This window comes from Crocodylus siamensis, chromosome 2 (assembly GCF_052110815.1).
Source record: "Crocodylus siamensis isolate JL-2025a chromosome 2, ASM5211081v1, whole genome shotgun sequence".
NCBI classification, from domain to species: Eukaryota; Metazoa; Chordata; order Crocodylia; family Crocodylidae; genus Crocodylus; species Crocodylus siamensis.
Window position 1 is genome coordinate 256229427 of NC_143396.1, and position 20480 is coordinate 256249906.

At 43.0% G+C, this 20480-nt stretch overlaps 1 protein-coding gene across 3 annotated transcripts in view; it reads left to right on the forward strand.

Annotated features, from left to right (window-relative positions):
* NRXN3 (neurexin 3) overlaps positions 1-20480 on the forward strand; it is a 1344032-nt gene that overhangs the window by 593259 nt on the left and 730293 nt on the right. For all 3 annotated transcript variants that reach the window (XM_090033813.1, XM_090033814.1, XM_090033810.1), the window contains 4 exons: positions 1286-1405; positions 9814-10195; positions 14800-14990; positions 15854-16027. In XM_090033813.1, the coding sequence (XP_089889939.1) occupies positions 1286-1405; positions 9814-10195; positions 14800-14990; positions 15854-16027 (867 nt within the window). The remainder of the gene's footprint in view (positions 1-1285; positions 1406-9813; positions 10196-14799; positions 14991-15853; positions 16028-20480) is intronic.

Below are 20480 nucleotides of genomic sequence, written 5' to 3' on the forward strand. Positions count from 1 at the left end.
TGGGGATGCAGGTATTGGCTATGCCTTTCCTGGCACTCTGTATCAAGACACTTATGGGTGAGTCTAGCTGGACCACTGCATCGCTCCCATGAAGCTCTCCAAAAGATCCTATATGCTGTTATATTCTCAATTAATTTTTTTAGGTCAGCCTCCTGTTTTAGTGTTCACTGCTTCATTTATATTGAGTTTCTGAAAACAATGGATATATCTTGCTGGGACTTAATACAAATGATCTGCCTATCTACACCCAGCTCTGCTGATGCACAGAAGGTCTTGTCAAGAAGCAATTTTTTCTGGGTTGTCCCTAACTCCATTCTGGACTTCCCTTTCTTTTCCCACAGTTCATCAATGTCCCAAATTCCAATTTGCTTCATTCTTTTCTATTTTACTCCTGGGTTTCTCTCTACAACTCTATCAAATAACGTCAAGATTAACCTGCAAATAGCAAATACACTTAACTTAGCACAAACTGCTCTTTAATTCTTTACTCAGCAATTGACAGGAACAAGATTTTGGATTGAAAAGCAATTAACGCTTCAGCAGGTTGACTGCCAGATACAATAAGTGGGGGGAAACTGAATGCTTAGGGGTGGCTGTTTGCCTTGTCTTCCCTCCAGGAGCATTGTTTGTAAGGAGAGTTGTGCTTATTCTTTCTTTATGGGGGATCCTCCCCGGATGGAAAGTGCTGATTCAGGGGACTAAAAATACTGGGGGTATGTGTAGCCAGGCTCACTGCCTTAAGGTTCTCTAGTAATTGGTGAGTGCTTTGTCTTGGTTGGAGACCTGTGAACTGAAACCAGCCTGGTGTATGATACCTTATAAGCATTGGGGAACCCAGCTGAACCAGTTTGAAAGAAACTCTAATATCCAGTGGAATGATGTGACTGTTCTAAATTGAAGTGCTTACAGAATTCCAGCTTGATGCTGGTTTCACACCATAGCTATTCACAATATCAATATGTCTCTTTCAGTGTGATGCACTACAATGGTAGATCAACAATGGCAAGTTCCAGGGATGCAGGAAAGATGTGTAACCCTGCATCCACCTTTTGATAATGTGCCCTCTGGGCCCCAAAGGAAAAATGCTTCTTGCAGTGAGTGGGTAATGAAGTCCATTCTGTTCGGGCGAGAAAGGGATAGAAGTGGGGAGTAGCAGTCCCTCCCTCGTGGCAGATAAACAAGGGACTGTATCACACCAGGATGATTTTGTGGACTCTCCCAATCAGGCAGGCACTTCAGTATAGTAAGGTCTGTCTTTAACTCTTGTACTTGTCACCATCCCCAGGCAAAGGACCTGAAACTCTCTATGCTGGGCAAAAACTCAATGATAATGAGTGGCACACGGTCCGGGTGGTGCGACGAGGAAAGAGCCTCAAGTTGATGGTGGATGACGATGTTGCTGAGGGTAAGTCCAGTTTATTGATAACTCGGGTCTCGTCTCCTTTTGCTTTCAGGCTCTTTTCAGCACAGGCACACATGCATACACATCATCTTTTTGTCTCTTTTGTCCATCCTTCTGCCTCTCCTCTGTCCTTTCCTCTTGATTCAGTCTCACTGTGCTTTGTGCAGTGCTGTGGGGCTCTTTACTCCTCAACTAGTGGTGGCAATTTCCGTGATAATTCCAGCAGCCTGGAACAGATTGCGGGGATGAAGTTGTTGCAGAGGGGTGTAAGTGTGTGTCTCTGCTTTTAATTCCTCACAGCCATACAACCGTGTTGTATGATGGTGTGCATGAAAAGAACAGTGTTGGCAACACAAACACTCAAAAGCATTTTTTAGTCTTAAAGTCATAAGATTTGGGGTTCTCTCAATAGCATCCCAGAAGCGGCTGTTTAAAAGTCAGCAGCACTCAGCCTTTCATTCACCAAAATGCAGTTGCTCAGCTATGGCCTAGATTGATCTGTGCCAGTTCCACGGTACCTCGGAGGAGCTCCTGGGGAGAGGCAGAGGGTAATTACGTGGTATTTTGGATCCTGGTTTTAGAACTGGGAGGATATAGGTTGGCTTTGTCTTCAACCAGGTCTTGCTCCAATGCCAGTCTGGCAGAAAAACATCAGCAGAAAGCCAAAAGACAAGTAATAGGATATGAAATGATCTCTAACAGGTGGGCTCAGTCGGTGGCTTCCAAACTATCTGATCATTTGTCGACTTACGCTCTAAATCACTGAAGTTAAATATGCATCCTATGTTATGAGGAGAAACCAAGATGAAGATTTCTGGACACATGAGAGGAGGATCCATCTGCTCCTTACTAGAACTCATGGAGGTTCAATCAGTCCTCCAATGTACTTGAGCATTTTTGTACTTTCTGGTTTCCAGCCTACAGATGAATTAATGATGCTAAACTGCACTGGCAAACACCACAAATCTTGTACTGAGGTTTTCAATAATGGCCACTAGGTGGAACTCTTACCTTTTATCAAGTGGGGTGCACAAAGAAAAAGGTATTGAAGCTGAGCTTATGTGTAACAAATGTGGACACTGCCTATTGCAATCAAGTGTGTGTACCTGTGGATCCCTATAGTTTATCCCCAAATCTCATAAAAGTGCAGTGATTGTCAAATCAAGCACTCAAAAGTTATAAAAAGCCCAGAATTTAAAATGGTCTGTGCAACCTAAATTCAGCCTCTTTTTCATATCCAGGAGTGTATCCAAAGGAGGTGCAGTGGTGTGGTTGCAGTTCCCTTCCCCCCCCCCTTGTTTTCTGGACTTGACCATACTGCAGGAGCCTCTGGGGACTTTATGTCCCCAAAGCAGGTGAATCCCCCTCCCCACACCTTTCCGTTCATGCTCAGTGGCATGTGCTCCCTCCTTTCCCCTTCCCTCTTCCAGCTGCGCCTGCTGCTTTCCCCATTGTCCCAGGGGTGAGGGAAGCACCAGAGCTATTCCTGCTGGGAGAGATGGGTAGGAGGACCAGGCAAGGAGTGGGATACTACTCTTTCACTATGCTGCTGTTGTTCCTGGCACAGTCTGTCTCATCCCAGAGCTTCCTGGCCCCCAGGGCAGCAAGGAAATCAGCAGTAGTAGGCAGGGGCTGGGTAAAGAGGAGGGGAAGGGACATGCCTTTGAGTATGAAGGGGAAGGAAGGGGGGCTTTTCACCTGGTTTACTGACTTAAAAAATCCCCTGAGGCATGGTTTGCCTGCACCACTGGGAGGGGGTAGAGGAGGCTGTGAGCTGGAGGTGCAGCCACCCCTGAAGTGGAGATAGCTGCTCCTGTAACCCCCTTTGGGAATTCCTGGATCTGCCACTGCCCATATCCATCTTGATCCAGCTTTTAATTACTTGTTTGCAGGCAACATTTTGTCCACAACATCTCTGCCTCCTTCAGTACACAAGATGGAGAGTAGTTACTGAAGCAGGTATCTATTCAGTATCTGGAATCATCTCCCTCTCCCCATGTCTTATTCAATGAACACCAGACAGCCTTGCTCTAAAAATGAAATCATTAATTTCCTTATGGGGCTTCCCTGTACTACAGAATGGTTTATCCCCAGGCCATGACGGATGTTTTCTGTAAGAGGAAAAAAAGAAGGGTGTGTGATCCTAAAATTGGAAAGCATATCATTCTGTAAAAACACAGTGGCTGGCTTATGGTTGTAAAGGTATTGCTTCACTCTGGAGTGCTTGACTTGCAGCATTATCACCCTTTTAACATAATGTCTTAAGCTTCTCTGGCTCTTTAGCCCTTTCTCCTCAGCTCAGCAAGACCCCACAATCAGTTTTGGTTATCCTGTTCCTCAGCTTTCTCCCAGTCTCCCCACTTCACTACCTGGGTTTCTTGCCCAAAGCCTCCTTTGTCCATTGCTTCCTCAGATGTGTTTCCTGCCTTCTACATTATAGTCATACAGGTTCCTCCCATTGCTCTAGTCCAGCCGGGTGCACATAGAGGGCACTGATATACATGCAGCTCCCCACTCTAACTCATGGCACTTCACAGAAAGAACGACCCCCCGGGCCCAACCCAACACCTACACCCCCACCCCCAATCCAACAGATGCTTTCTGTTGGGTTGGGGGGGCAGGAAATTGAGCTCTACTTCAGAGTCGATCCGAGGTAGGAGCCTGCCTGCATCCTCTAGCCCACCCTCACAGCTTTGGTGCTGTCTGCAGGAAGAGAGTGGGGAGAAGGGAGAGGGTGAGAGCTGTGGGCCGAGTCTTGCCCAGCCTGAGCTGGACAGAGACAACACATGAGATAGTGGGGGAGGGGAATCCAATTCACCCACCCCCTTTCCCCCCTTCAGCTCAGGCTAGAAAAACCCCAACCCAGAGCTGCCTCCCCCTCCCTTCTCCCTGCTCCCTTCCTGCAGACAGCATCAGCCCAGCTCCAGTCATGCACAAGGATTGACCAAAGTTACCTAAGGCATACCTAATTCCACTTTGGAACACCTTCATCTGAATCCTCATTAGATGCGGGTTAATTTGTCATGGAATCGGCCACTTTTAAAGTGCTTTGCAGCCATACACATCACAGCACTGCTGTAGATCACTTTCCAATCAGGCAACACATGTCACTTCTATCAAATCCCAGAGAAAATAAGAAAAACTATCTCCTTTCACTCGGTGCTTGACCTCTTTCATTTATTTACCTGTAGTGTGAATTTAGTTAGAAGTTTCAAAATGAGAATTCATAGCAAGCCCAAACTGGAACTTTTACTTTTGAAAATGTTTAAAAGGAACGTTTTGACAGTTTTGAAACTCTTTCAGATTTTCTTTTTAATCGAGATGATATTTGTTAATATTAACCCTTTCCCCAAAAAACAGTTCCAGTTTCAATGGATTTGCATTTTTCTGAAGGAGAAATGTTTCACTAGAAAACTCCCAGCCAGCTCTGATAACTGTCCACCTACTAAATCTCCAACCCCTGGATCATTTTTGTGGTCTTACTTTAAATATTCTCTTGACGTATGAACACAAGAACTGGTTAGACATGTACTAGAATATTGTCCCAAGCATTGTGTTGAGAACTTCCCTACTCCTACTTGATATCTTTCTTGTTTAAACATCCAAGACTCGTATTTAATCCTTTTTGCTACACCACTGCAATGAGAGTTCACATTGAGACAGTTATCCATACTGACACCAGAAACCTTTTCCGTGTCATCACTTCCATTTTCATTTCTCACTCCAAAATACCTTACATTTGACTATCCTAAAAGCACATCTTATTGGACTGTAGACCTTTTCAAGAAATAATTAAGATAATTCTCTACCAGGAACCTGTCTGTTATCTGCAAACCTGACTGACAATGACTATACATCATCTTTTATAATCATAAAACTAGTATTGGACCAGGATCGGATCATTAGGGAGCTCCACTAGAAATGGCCCCCACTCCTTATTAAGTACACCTGATATGTGTCAGTGAGCCAGTTAGTAATCCATCTAATGCATTAGTCAGCAGGATTTTCCAGGTGGGCTGGACTAGCCTGGCTTGAGTCCAAGGCAGGCCAGTGTCTTCTCCCTCGGCCACTGCTGCGCAACTTCTCCCTGTTGCTTGGCTGCAGCATGGATGAAGCTTGAATCACCCCCACCACTGCCACCCAGGGTGGGGAGGGGGATGAGGCAGGCAAAGCCTCCCAGTAAGGTAGACCAGTTCATCTCAGCCTGTAGCCCTGATCCAATGGCTCCTCAGGCCCAGATCCATCTCAAGGGCCATATGTTGCTGACCCTTGATCTACTATGTCTTTTGTTAGCTCTATAAATGGAAGCTTTCTAATCTAAATGTCATATGGTGCTAAGGCACATACCTTAGAGAAATCTAAATGTATTATCAATACAGTTGCCTTTATATTTGTAATCCTGTCAAAAACAGGAACTCTATCAAAAAAGCCCTCACAGGTTTGTTTGACAAGACCTACCTTCCTTGAAACCATGCTGACTAGAATTCATTATTTTATACCCAAATTCTTTGTTGATAGAGTCCCAAGTTAACCTTTCAGTTTCCTGGAATTAGTCTTAAGATAACTGGTCTGCATTTCCCCATGTCATTTATTTTACCCTTTTTAAAAATTAAAGCCAAAGTTGCAGTTCTTTAACCCTTTTGGGATTTTTTTTCCAGTTTTCTAAGAAACAACACTAGCGGTTCAGAGAGCCTCTTACCTAGCAACCTTTACCCAAGATTCTGAGGTGCATTATATCTGGGCTTGTTGATTACATCTACCCTGAGTGGGCTCATGCCTCTTGTAGCCCCTAGTGCCAATTGGACTGTTCATAAGCACCATCTCCTCAGAACTACTGCACAAAACAGTACTGGGAATGCATCATCTCAGTAAAGCTATTGAGCATGCTTTTGCGTAGAGTTATGGCACAAAACTGAACTTAATAGCTACTCTTGTTTGCACCAGGTCAATGTGAGACTGGGTGCTGGAGCTGAAACCAGGGTGCCTTTCTCTCCTGTAATCATATGACCTCTAGGTAGCAGCTAAGCAGAAATCTGCCTGTTTCTAATAAAAAGGAGATAAAGCTGTGGTTGTAGGTAGAGAAACAGGTTAGGATAAGGGGATTGAGACATAATGGACAAGGGGACCGAAAGCCACTGGAGACATTTAGTGAGCAAGGAGACTATGGTTTGGAGAGAGGGGAATACATCTCAGATCTGACAATGAATTGGGGAATGAGGAAGAATGGAGACATGTTGTATGAAGAACCTGGGTAAAGCACCCAAGAAGGGACTAGGAGGCAAGGACTTGAGACTGAGATTGAATGAGGGATGAAGAGAGCAAGCTTGGGACTTAGAGTCCACTGGGTTGCCTGAGACAGATTGGATGAGGAACTAGCACTGTGGAATTGGGATGAGGAAGTGGGAGAGAAATTAGAACTGGATGAGCAAGGAGATTGGGACTGGAAGACGAGAGATTGGGAACTGGGGTATCTGAGACTTTGACAGTGACTCAGGAGATGACTAGGGATACCTGGGCAAGGAGAATGAAACTAAATGAGAAGTCTAAGAAGCTGTAGACTGAGGCTGGGAAGGGCAATAGAGAGGGAGAATGTATCTGGGACAAACAGTTATAGGATGGGGAAGAGAGAGATTTGAGGGAGCTAAAATTGTGGAAAATCAAGAGAAGAGCTCACCCCCTAGCACTCTCCCTTTCAAACCCTGGAATGGGAACTAAGATTACCAAGTTTCACATTTTTTCCTGTCTGAAAATGTTATGAACCCCACTGGTAAAGTGTCTCATTCCCATTGAGTACTGGTGCCACAGAGGGTGATGCCCACTACTGCTCTCATTTTTTTTTTTTATTAGTTCACTTGACACAGATCTGTACAATGGGTCTAGGATTCATTCCCATGCTGTTAGTGACCTATGGGGGGGTGTTATTATGTTATTCCAATCTCATAACAGTTCTGTAACAGTTGACATCACAAAGACTACGCTAGTCTATCCTTTTGTATAAGTACTAGTTTCATGATATTGGAATGGATTCAAAACAGAAGCAATCTCTGTTTCTTCAGTTCAATTTTTTTTTAAAAGCACTAGGAAGTTAAAACACGATAATGATGTTGATTTCATTAAAAAGTTATTTTAGGGTTATGGAGCAAAACACTGAGAAGTGCTTGCCAGAGCTAGAAAGAAGAAATGCCAGAACTAAGGTTGCCTTTTTTGTATATCTGATGCAGTTTTAATTATGTGCTCAGTACGGTTTCCTCCCCAAGACCCATGTCTTATTCCGTGTACAAGATAAATCTACTCTCAGGATGAATCAGAGCTAAATAGCAAAACAGTTCATTGGCCCTAGGACCTGTGCTTCACTTACTGCAGAAGTTGAGAAGTCTATAGTGAATGAGATAAGACCTTGCAGAAGGAGAAAGAAAGATCTTGTGGTACAGACATTTGATGTTGCCATAGAAATTGGAGTCCATCCCTACTTCTTGCAGAGTCCTAGGTGATGCTGGACAAGTTCCTCGAAACAGGTGACCACTACGTGCATCTTCCACGTTTTCTGAGGGCCCCACTTGAGGTTGCCATTGAAAGAAATGATGAGCATTCCCAGATGTCCAGTGGGAACTGTTCTTTGAATTTATGTAGCTGTGTGCAGTGTAGAGCACTTCCACTGTCCAGTCACCATTGTCTCAAATGTGGCACCCAAGCTTAAAATGCAAAAAAGTATCCTTTTATGACCCTAACTCCTCAACTCCCCCTCTATAAGTGGGGATAATACTCCTGCCCTTCACAAGGGGTTTGGAAAGAAACTAAATTCATATAGCGATGAGCACTACAGAAATGGCTGCAAGGAAATTAATAATTCTGTCTTTTAGAGCAGTTGTTTGATTAATATGCAGTAAATTAGGCTTTGGGGCCCCACAGTGAACAATAAAGATAAAACAAAATATTGAATAGCTGCTCATTAATTGAGCACTGTTCATCCTGTGCACTGAATGAGGCAGAAACCCTGGAGAAAAAAATAGTGTGTGGCCATGTAATTAAAGACCGTATCACAATCCATATGCCCAAGGGATTGAATAAAGGCTGTCCATATGGTCACCTTATTTCTGATGCTTCTAACTTTGGCTTCACAACTTTAATAATGTTTTCTTAGTACAATGTTCTCTTAGTACATAAATATGGGCTCAATACTATAGTAATTACTAAGGGTAATTATTAAAATAACTAAATGCACTATAAATGTAATATAATTAGCTATTTTTCTGCACTTCATAATTAAAAATTATCACAGAGATGTGCAGTCCAAACCATGTGGTAATTTGGTGTTTGAAGTTAATGGAGCTTTTTCATCTGTTGCCTGCTCATGTGTTACCCCCTGCTATGCTGCTGAGGAGAACCAACTGACAACAAATATCAAACTTTGAGAGACACCATTTTCCTTGTGTGGAGCTGTAGAAAGAATGTTAATGCATTTTTATGACTGTGTCCTCATTTCTCATTCTTTTCTTTTCTTTTTTTTAACACAGTTTCACTGAGAAACTGAGCACATTTATTTCAAAGAGTGTCTGAATTGTTTGTCTGCCCCAGGCTTGATCAGGTTAGGTCCTAATTGCCTTTACTTCTCATTGGTTTAAATGGCAGCTGTGGGCACTTCACACCAAGCAGGAGGTACTCGGCATAAAGATGGATGATTAGACTGCAAATCCCAGGGGAAGGGATCTAGTCTCCTTGACAAACTCTACCGCACTGAGCCTATTTTGGGAGCTCAGAAATCAAAGGGATGTGCCTAAAAGATCACTCCTGCTCCCATCTTAATTAATGACCTTCCCTCCTTTTCATCCTCTCCTTAAATCAGCTTTACATGTGTGTGCTAGTTCCCATCTCTCTTGTTAGGGAAATGGTAGATCCTCCGCCTGTGGTAGCTAAGTATGTCTATCTCCTACAAGCACATCTTTCCTGCATTTGTTACATGGGGTCGCTGTGCCTGTGGGGGGAGATAAGGGGCATTTTTGCATCAAGCAGAAATGTGAAAATAAAAATGTAAAAATGAGGTTTTTGGATATGTTGCAGGAGAGTCGGTTGCATAAAGTGTTAACAACCCTGAGCAATAGGACCCATCCCAATGGAGGAACAGAGATTTCACTTTCCACTTGCTCCTCTGCCTCGCTCTTCTGATTGCCTGAAAGAGTGCTGGTGGATTTGTCATTTCAAAACTTATCTGTTAGGAACTGAATTGAACTCCCACCTCTCCCACATCTCTCAGCAACTCATTTTATACATGGGCTGCCATACAGTAAGCAGATACTACATCATTACTTTATATCATTGCTGATTTGGAAATGTAAGTGTCAGGGTCTCTGCAGCTAGTTTCTGATCCCCCTCAGACACTAGGTGTTCTACATCTTCTCGTTTCTGCCATCCAGGTACAATGGTGGGAGATCACACCCGCTTGGAGTTCCACAACATTGAGACAGGAATCATGACAGAGAAGCGGTACATCTCAGTCATTCCCTCCAGCTTCATCGGCCACCTCCAGAGCCTTATGTTTAATGGGATGCTCTACATTGATCTGTGCAAGAACGGTGACATTGACTACTGCGAGCTAAAAGCACGTTTCGGCCTCCGTAACATCATTGCCGATCCAGTCACCTTCAAGACCAAAAGCAGCTACTTGAGCCTAGCCACCTTGCAGGCCTATACTTCCATGCACCTCTTCTTTCAGTTCAAGACCACTTCAGCTGACGGTTTCATCCTTTTCAATAGTGGTGATGGCAATGACTTCATTGCAGTTGAACTGGTCAAAGGGTGAGTGAGTTCTGTGCCACCTTCCAGGAGGGACTAGTATAGGGAAACTGTTTGAGAATCTAGACTTGAAATGATAGCATTTATCACTATCCTAAGGAAAGGAAGAAATTTTGAGCAGTAGTACAATGAAGAACTTCATAAAAATAGCCTTCATAAAAACAGACTTCAGCAAACTCAGGGAACTACTAGACAGGGTCATTTGGGAAGATTATTTAAGGGGTAAATGTGTGTGAAAGAGCTGACAATTCCTTTCCTGATGGAAGGGAAGGGTATAAGGAACATAGAATGTATCATGAGCTATTCGGTGACGTGAAAGTCAAACAGGAATTTTACAAATATTGAAACAAGGGCACATGCTTAAAGATAATCATGAGGGGGTGGTACAGAAGCTGAGGTGCAAAAGAGATACTTAGGCCTAGTGCTAAATGATGCTGGGAAAGCTGAAGTATTCAAGCCTGCATTTCCATCAGCTTTCAAAAAAAAGAAGTAACTTGTGATCATTTATTCCACAAAATGAATTTTTAACAAAGGAGCTACGAGTGCAGGACAGAGTGTGAAAGAACAAGTTAAGAATATTAAGACAGACCAGTTTAGGTGCAAGGTCCTGATGAAATTCACCCCAAAGTGTTTAAAGAGCTTGTCAGAGTAATCTCCTTCTCATTAGCACTCATGTTTGAGAACACATGAAAGACAAGGGTGGTCTCACAGGTCTTGAGAAAGGTAAACAAGGTAACTATCTTTAAGCAAGGAAAACAAGGGAGACCAATAATTATAGACTAATCAATCTAACTCTGAAAGATTTGGGAATAAATTGATAAACAATCAAGTAATGAAGTGAGAAAGAACCAACACAGGTTTTGTCAAGAACTGAACATGTCAAGCTAGTCTAATTTTCTTTTTGACAGGATAATGGCCTAGTGGATAAAGGGGAAGCAGTAGTTTGATATATCTTGAATTTCTTAATGCTGAAGCAACTGACCTTCTCATAAGTAGGCTAAGGATGTATGGTCGAGGTGTAATGACCAACAGATGAGGGGTTACAGAACTGATCTGAAAAATCTCTCTCAGAGAATTCTCAGAGATCTGTAGAAGGGTACTTCATACCTGAAGGCTTGTCTGTATCCCTCCCAATTGTACAGCTGGTCTAATAAAAGGTAGTACCCACAAAAAGCCTTGCCTCCCACAGGGCATGTCTTCATGTGCACCTGACTATGCAGTTGTTACTGTCCAGTCCCGGCAGCACATAGGTAATTTCTGACCCTGTTATGCAGTAGCAATCAGCTACTTCACAGTAGCATCAGTGTAATGGTTCGTGCCCACTGAGGCTACATCACTGTACTGACAAGCTATGTCACCGTAGCTCATAGCTACAGCAATGTAGCATCTTGTGTAGACATGCCCACAGAGTAGCAATCAGATTTCCAGTGCCAAATCTGGAGGGCATCTTAAATGGGATGCTAGAGGGATTGGTCCCAGACCCCATTCCATTTAATATTTTCATTAACAACCTGGGTGAGGAAGAGAGTAGAGTATCAGATTTGCAAACAGGACAGGATCAGAGGTCAAATTGGTCTGACAAATTAAAGAGATGGTCTGAAATCCTACATGAGTGCTGAGGTTCTCTGATGTGCTGAAATTCTGGTGGTTTGGGGCAGGCTCAATTTAATCAAGTCTGCTGGAGCATGGCAATTGCTGCACCCCAGCAGCCTCCTGCATCTCATGTATCAGCGTCTTCATGATTAAAAATGGTGGTGGAGGCACTTGAACTAAAGCTTGTTGAATGGACAAGCTCTAATTAAAGGTTTCAGATCTGCTTTAATTAAAGCACTGTAAAAGTGCTCAAAAAGATTAAATTCAATAAAGAAAAGTGCCATTTAACAAAGTGAACTAAAATGTGTAAGTGCACATGGAGAATTTCTGGCAAGGCAACAGTACAGCAGGAAAGAATATGCAAACTAAAAAGGAAATAACAAAGTGACACTTGCCAAAAAAAGACTGGATGTCATTGACTTATGTTAACAGGAGTGTCATATGTAAAACATGAGATGATTGTTCTTCTCTACATAGGTGACAGTGATGAGGCCTCAGTTTAGACACTATGTCCAAGTTTTTGGTTACTACTTTTTAAGAAAGATATATAGGCCCCAGGGAAAGAGAGTCCAAAAGTGAGCAGCAACAATTATAAGAAGCTTAGAAAACATAACCTGTGGGGAGAGATGGAAAGAACTGAGCTTTAGTTTACTGAAGACTGAGGGGTGAAAAGATTGTTATAAGGGGGCAGTGATCAATTCTTGCCCATTGAGAGAAGAAGAATTTGTATTCAGTTACAACGACGGTGACTTAAGTTGTATATTAGAGACAGAACTTCTAATTTTACATGGCTCAAACCATAACTAAAGGAGGTTACTTAGAGAGGTTGTCAAATCTCCTTCTTGGGAGGTTTCTAATAAAAAGTGAAACAAAGATCTGTTGGGGGTCATCTAGTTGTAGTTGATCCTGTGAGATGTTGAATGAAAAGATGTCTGGAGGGTGTTTCCAGTCCTATATTTCTATGATTTTAAAACAATCATAGTGTGAAATATTCATAACAGAACGTTAAAACTTCCCGATCTGGAGTCTGTTCTTCCATGTGCATCAGCATCAGATTATTCTTTACATTCTAATAAATTACGCCTGTGCACATCCATTGAGGACAATGAAGTTGAGCAGATGCCAACAGAGTTATAATGTGACTGGCAAAATCTGTGGCCCCTGGGAAATTGTTACAATTATGGCACAATGAAGGTGTTCATTCTTTCATAAATTGTAATGTGTCATTTGTTAAACCAATTTATGGTGAAATAACATGGCAAACCAGCCAAAAAAAAAAAAGGTTCCACATTGTGTGGAACATCTTTGTCATTGGTTTGTATGGTATCTTAAATTGAGCCATGTGGCTTGTGTGCCAGACCTGGCCCAATGTAGAAATTCATCTGAATGTCAGCACTGGGACTAGGACATCCCTGGGTCTTGAACTGGGTCTGGGACTGGCCTGGTAAATGCTGATGATCAGCTGAATGTTGGCATGTTGGACAGCCTCAGGGTCTGGTAAACAACCACTCCCAGCCTGGTTCTTGGGACTGGGCTGGGGCAGCGTGGTTTAGCTCTGGTAGTCACACAATTTGTGATGTGGGGAATTTTGTACACTGTCAGAGAAATCACACATCCCCACCATGCATGTCTGGCATGGCAGGCTACACAATTTTTGGGTTGGGACAGAAAATTCTTCAGAACTACTCATCTCATTACATTAACATGGCCTGTATTTCTGGTGCTTATGCATTGGAAGGAAGGATCCAGTTTATCTCCCAGCTTCCAGGGAATGTGTTAAGGCTGTCAGGTAGAAGAGCGAAATCTTGTAAAATGAACAGATTTGATCTGGAGTCATCTAGAAATGATATGTGCATTGAGCTCATCAAATGCATTTTAGTAATTATATTTCTCTGTAGAACTGCACTTTAATCTGTTTCATTTTAAACTCCATGTGTGTCTGTGTAATTGGAATATTCTGAATGAATGAAGAGACAGCCACAAGCCCCTGCTGTTCTGGTAGGGACTCAAAGTGTTTACCACTTCCCTTTAAAAAGAAAAAAAAAAAAATTTCATTTTCAGACTAAGCTCATATTAATCTTGTCTGAATGTTTCTGGGTGACAGTCAGATCCATACACAGTTTGCTTTGTTTGGGCCTTTATTACATAGAAACGTAGTATTTAATCCAACTTTGCCAAAAGGCTTGTTATAATTTCAAGCTCTTTTTGAGACCATGGACAGGCATGCAAGCTTGACTGGGAATCACAGATATGTTAAGGAGGAAATTTCCATTAAGCTATTTTGGAGGATTCTTTAGAATACCGATTTGGAATGTGTGTACCCAAATGCATATATTTAGCCCCCTGCTCTAGTTGTCTTCATCACATGGAATCAGTTATTTTTATGTTTACAAAAATAGTATTTTGTAGATCTGCCTGAATTTCTTAACTACAAGCTGGAACCCTTCAGAGCTAGACAGCTGAACTAAAAGTGAGTTGATGCACAGAAGTCAGCACCTATTAGTGCAAACTCGGTGTTGGCTACACTACTCATGCAGGAGTGAGCAGGCATTGAACATGCTTTCAAACCATAATCAGTAAAGCAGCACATGCACCAGTAATAGCATTGTACCAATGTGGCATTTTCCAGTTGGAGTTGTCATAATTTCAGTACATTAGAGAGAGCCATAAAATATAAAATTTATCCTGAGGGTCAGATATTCCTCAGCCTCATTGGAAACAGACTCGGTTAAGAGAATCAATTGGAAATTAATTGCTCTAAATATATTTGCTCATTAGAAAATGGTTTCTTGGCTTTGTCCGCAAACAGTACTTCAAGTGAGGAATGAGATGTGTGTTCCAAGCAGGGGAATGGAATCTTTGCTGTCTCCCCCATCAGATCCCAGCAGCATGTCTACCTTATCTCATAATGCTTGGATAGAATTTTATTTTGCATGAGTCCCTCAGGTATATCTGAAATAAGACCCACAACAGCTCTGGAGTCCATTCTGAAATGAAACTTGTGTTGTTTTCAGGTATATACATTATGTTTTTGACCTTGGCAATGGTCCTAATGTCATCAAGGGCAACAGTGATCGTCCTCTGAATGACAACCAGTGGCACAATGTTGTCATCACCCGAGACAACAGTAATACCCACAGCCTAAAGGTGGACACCAAGATGGTCACTCAGGTTATCAATGGTGCCAAAAATCTTGATCTTAAAGGTAAGTGCCACCAAGATGCCAGTATGTATTTAGTCGTGTAGGTAAGGAGAGCAATAGTCATGAAGAATGTCCACGCACCACACAAAGAAGAGTAGAAAGTGAGGATGCTGACTTTTTTTTTTTGCTTTGAATTTAATTTTCCGCTTTTGCTGTTGGGAGAGTTTCCGAAGCAATATCGTTAGTCTGTATTGCTTTTCAGATATTATATTTATCAGGACTATTAATACCATACAGTCAATCTCCAGTTTACCATCTTTTTGGTAAGAAAGAATAAGAAGTATCTGACCACCAGGAAGAGTCGGGCATAACATTGGCAGAGCTACTGGTATGCATTGTGGAGTGAAAAAAGATGAAGTAATGCAGGACAATGATTAAAGAGTTGGTTCATAAAGCCCTGTCATTTAGACTGTAGGGGAGCTCATAGTAATGCATGCCACTGTGGATGCACAATAGTGAAACAAAGTGGGGAGTACATTTCTGAGATGAGTGATAGTGTGGTATCATGGAACCTGATTAAGATCCAGGAAAACTGGTAGAATTGAGTAAGAGGAACAAGTCTTTCATAAGTGGTTGAGGTTGAAATGCATTTACAGAGGTGAGTGAGGGGCCAAGGCAGGAATAGTTAAAAGTGCTGTGGCTCAGGGCTCAGGTGTTGGGTGCAGTGGCAAAATTGGGTGACAACCTGGGAAAAGTAGAGAGCATACCTAATGAGGTTAGTTGGCAGAGGTGGCCTCTGGGCTTGTATCATGCCACTCTTGGCTTACTGTTTCTTCAGAAGCAGTGCAGTTCATTAAATGTGTTAGAAGTGCAACTCTGAAAGGCATTTGGGTGACTTTTTCTTTTCTTTGCATATTTACTTCCAGGTGATCTCTACATTGCAGGCCTGGCTCAAGGCATGTATAGCAACCTCCCGAAGCTAGTGGCCTCACGTGATGGGTTTCAGGGCTGCCTAGCTTCAGTGGACTTGAATGGGCGTTTGCCAGATCTGATCAATGATGCCCTCCATCGCAGTGGGCAAATTGAGCGTGGATGTGAAGGTACAACCTACTTTAGAGGCATTTCCCACTCAGGAAGCACCCCCTATATCCTCGCTGCCTCCTGCACCACTGCTCATCTGCCTGACAGACCATCACCTTGGTTTGCTTTCATTGTGACGTCCTTCATTGTCAACATCTTGTCACTCCTGGGTGGGGATAATTTGCTCTTGTAAATGGCTCTTTAGCTGTCCCCCCGGTGATACTGCATCTCCATCAGTGTAAAAGTTGTTGAGTTTGGTTTGTATTGGGTTTTTCTTTACTTGTGTTTTTTTTTCCCCTGAAGAGCAACTTACTGATAAGAATATTGTATTTTAAATACCTTAGAGTGTTTAGCTTAAGTTTGGTCTGGAGTCAGAGATCCTCAACTGTTGTCTTCAAACCACTAATGGTCCATATAGCTCCTTCTGGAAGCCCATGAAATTAAACTTTGTGAAGATCAAGTATGACCTGGCATGGGAGTCAAGGGAAGGAGGTGAGGACAGGGCACTGGTAGGGATTCTTCTGTTATAAACTGATCTCTCAGTGAATTACTTGGAGAACAGAAACACATTGTTTTGGTCCAGAAACAAATTGTTGAAGGTATTTTTGGGGTGCAGGGAACCTGGATAAATTGTTGGTTTCTAACAGTTTAAATGAAGAGTTTATTCTCCAGGCCAGATTTCCAGCAGTTGAGAGAGCTGGTTTAACAACCACCTTGTGGCATAGCCCTAGAACTCAAGATCTTCCATGCCCATAACATAGGCTCCTGCCACTTGAGCTAAATTGTTGTTTTCATTAGCTTCCAATTTGCGCTAGGAAATATTCCTCCATTGCAGGTCATCAATTACTAGCCAGGAAACTTAACAACATGCTCTTTACGCAAAGTACGTACAGCCTTACTGGGGACTGTGATCCATGTGCGATATGTTGGTTGAGTGCATTTTTGTCATCCACTAGCTGATGCTCATTGATAGGACCTTATTATGTGAACACCAGCTGGTACATACCATATCCCCCACCATGCAGCCACTAACACTTGAATTTTGGGGTCTTCCCTCTTGTTAGCCTCATCTCTTGGCTGTTTTAAAATTCCCAGTTGAGTGCCATCTTCAAATCTCTTAGCATCTGTGAAACCCCAGAGCAGCAGCTCCATTTAAAACCAATCCTTTCCTCATAGCGCATTGACTAGGCATTGTGTTTTTAGGGCATGTGTGTTCCTTTGACCCAGTCCTCAAGTTGCAGAGTAATAGTCGTTGCCTCAGTGGTTAGCAGGAGTTGTGTCCTCTTACTAGAGAAGAAGGTGCCTTGATACAAACCTTATGCTCATAGTTTTGGTTTTGTTGCATAGTGGCAGCAGACTGTTCTTCCATCTGCTGCCCTTTGTCCATCTTGCCCTTTTCATGCTTCCTCCAACCTGATGATTCTGTTTGGAAGTGGCCTCATAGAGCTTCAAGGTTTTTCTGCTTGGCCTGGCCAGCAATATGGGATAGGCCAGGGTGTCCAAAGCAGGCATGCTGCCTCTCCCATGCAGAGTGTTTTTTTTCTCAGGGCTTTTTCATGTGGTCTTTTGCCATTCTGGAAATGCTCTTTGTGATAATTTCCAAGCATTTTTCCCATGGCACTAAAACCATTTCTCCAAGGTTGATGGTTTTTGTTAATTCTGTTAAAAATATATATTAGTTTGCAACTGTCTATCTGTGATATTGTAGCTTTCCTCCTTCATTTGTCCCCTCTTCTTTTGGAGACCTATCCATTAGTGTGACCTGCTAGCCTGTCTGAGGAAGGCTGACTAGGGCTCAGCAGACAGAAGTCACTGAAGTGGCATAAACAGTTTCCCCTTCCTCAGGACCTGAGTCACTATTCTGGCAGAGCTGGGACCCATGTCAGAGTTATCAGCTTCCTGCTCCTGTCACTGCTCCATTACCCAGATCGCACAAAAACAATGGCTGCTTTAGATGTAGCTATACCTCCTCCTTCCTCCTTTTGTGCTAGAACATTTCACCTCTAGTTTCCACAATGTGAATCTTGGCCTTTGTTGTGCTGTTGTGCCATCCTAGTTCAGCATTGCTGCTACCTGAACTCAGAGACTGGTTCACCCTCAGGGACACTAGCAGCAGGAGTCCCCTCTTCATGAAGAAGAACTCAAAAAGATGGGAACTAGAAACTGTGAAGAAGTTTGTGCCTTCTGATGCTTTGCAGGGCCTTGGTCTTGTGAGGTAACACTTACCCCATCCAGATGCATGAACCCTGCTCAGGGACTAGGGGAAAGGTGCTGAAGATTCAGCAGAAACAATTAGGGACCGACTCAACACAGTGCTGCTTCTTTCCCCTTTGGACTGAGTTCCAGCAACCCCTGTGGCAGGAATACGCAGGAGCCAAGATTTAAGACTGTATGCTGCCTACTTGTGGGGTCTCCCTTCTGTAGCAGTTGAACCCCACCTGCTGTTCTTGTGGGTGCCAAAGCTTTCGCAATGCACGTTTGATGCTTATTTAACTGTCTGTTTATATAGTGGCTGGAGGTGTACTTTCAGCCCCATCCCAAGAAGCTGAAATCTCAAAAAGTGGCCAGTCTCTGTGCCATGCTATCTGGGCATATATATATACACAGATATTTGGAATAAACAACCTGGTTTTGAGAGAATCTCATTTTGTGCTGTGTTTTGATTTTTGGGGAGCATGGGAAGGAGGGTCTGAATGATACAGCCATAAAGAACAATTCCACTGCAGAAGGAACTGTTCAAACACAGGAAATGGCCTTAGCAAAGAGTCAAGTTGCCCCTCTGTGTGGGATTCTCTACAATAGCTGGCGTTGGCCTAGCTGAAGTCATGAGAGCTTGCCCATTACCTTCAATAGGAGAAGAATTATGATGATGGTCAGGAACACAGAACTATCCCTTTGAACCCAAGTGTGCTCCGACTTTTATTTGCTGACCCCAGAGTGAGAGGGATTTCAACCCATGTGCATCTTCCATAGCTTAAATGTGACCACCTCTGAATGTATAGGGCCTGCATCTTCCCTAGAGCAGTTAGTTTGCTCTCTTTATCAGCACTTCCTACAATCCCAGGCAGAGTAGTACATATGAGTTATGAGAGGGGGGGCATCTATAGTATTCCCACAGAGAGAGAGCACCATTTAAAATTGATTTCATAGCTGTTGTATTTATTTTTCAGGGGCCTATCCCATACTGCCAGTCAGTAGGGCTTTAATTGCCAGGGAGAGGGTATGGGAAATCTTATTTTCCTGCCTCTGCTATTGACCTGTCTATGGTGTAGCCTTCAGCAGGTCAATGAATATCTTTGAAAGTTTCTTCTGTACTTTCCATGCTAAAAAATTGTTAAAAATTGTGGTGCAGTGATACATGGCTACCATGTTCTTCCCCAGAGGTGTCTGTAGTTCAGTGGAAGAAAGATATGTATTTTCAGGATATCCCTTATGTGCTTCACCATGGATATTATAAAGTGCTTTAGGCTACTTCAAGATAAATGGTATTATAGAAGACTAAGAGAATTATCTATCTTTCCTCTGAGGAGGCACATTTTATACAGGAATCACCAGCTGAAATGCAGCCACCTCTAAGACTGGAAGTGGCAGGTGTTTTTTTGTGCATAGCAATGCTATGCGATAGTTTAGGACCTGGAGGCAAGAGGAATTCTACATCTAATTAAAACCACAGGAAGGATTGTGGTACAAAGAAAGTGATTACTCAGGCTAGAATTTAGCCAAACTAGCAGAACTAATGTAAGCCACTTTTTGTGCCCATTTCACAGAGGATATGGTCTGATCCGCAAGAACTACTTCACAGTCAGGGCAGCTAGGAGCTGGAACCAACTTCCTAGGGAAGTGGTGCTGGCTCCTACCCTGGGGATCTTTAAGAAGAGGCTTGATGACTCATTTGAGTCCAGTCTTTTCTCCTGCCCAGGCGAGGGGTCAGACTTGAAGATCTACAAGGTTCCTTCCGACCCTACTTCGATGATTCTATGATTGCAATCCCAGCATTAGGTCAAGCTGTACAAGACTAAATGCTTTCAGCTCCTGGAGGTCTCTACTTCACACCCCAATGTCCTAGCCAAAATGGCATATCTGACATTAACAACCAAGCTGTTTTGAACTGCACCAAGGGAGCATCACATGTGACAGAAATGGTAGGGTCAGAAGGGACCTGAGCAGATCAAGTCTGACCCCCTGCCATGTTCATCTAGGAAAAAGTACTGGGGGCAAACAACCCCAGCAAGGTGTTCGTCTAGCCTCCTCTTAAAGACCCCCAGGGTAGGAACCAGCACCACTTCTCTCGGAAGTTGGTTCCAGAAACGAAACAAAATAACTTAGATCAACTCATTCTTAGTCCTAGACACAGCTTGACTCTTCATTGTCTGTTGAGCTTACACAGACTCAACAGCTCTGGGTTGGCCATGGGTTGATTCCAGTGAAATGAGCACCTGAATTTGTTGCATCATATGTAAGACTTGTGTGGCA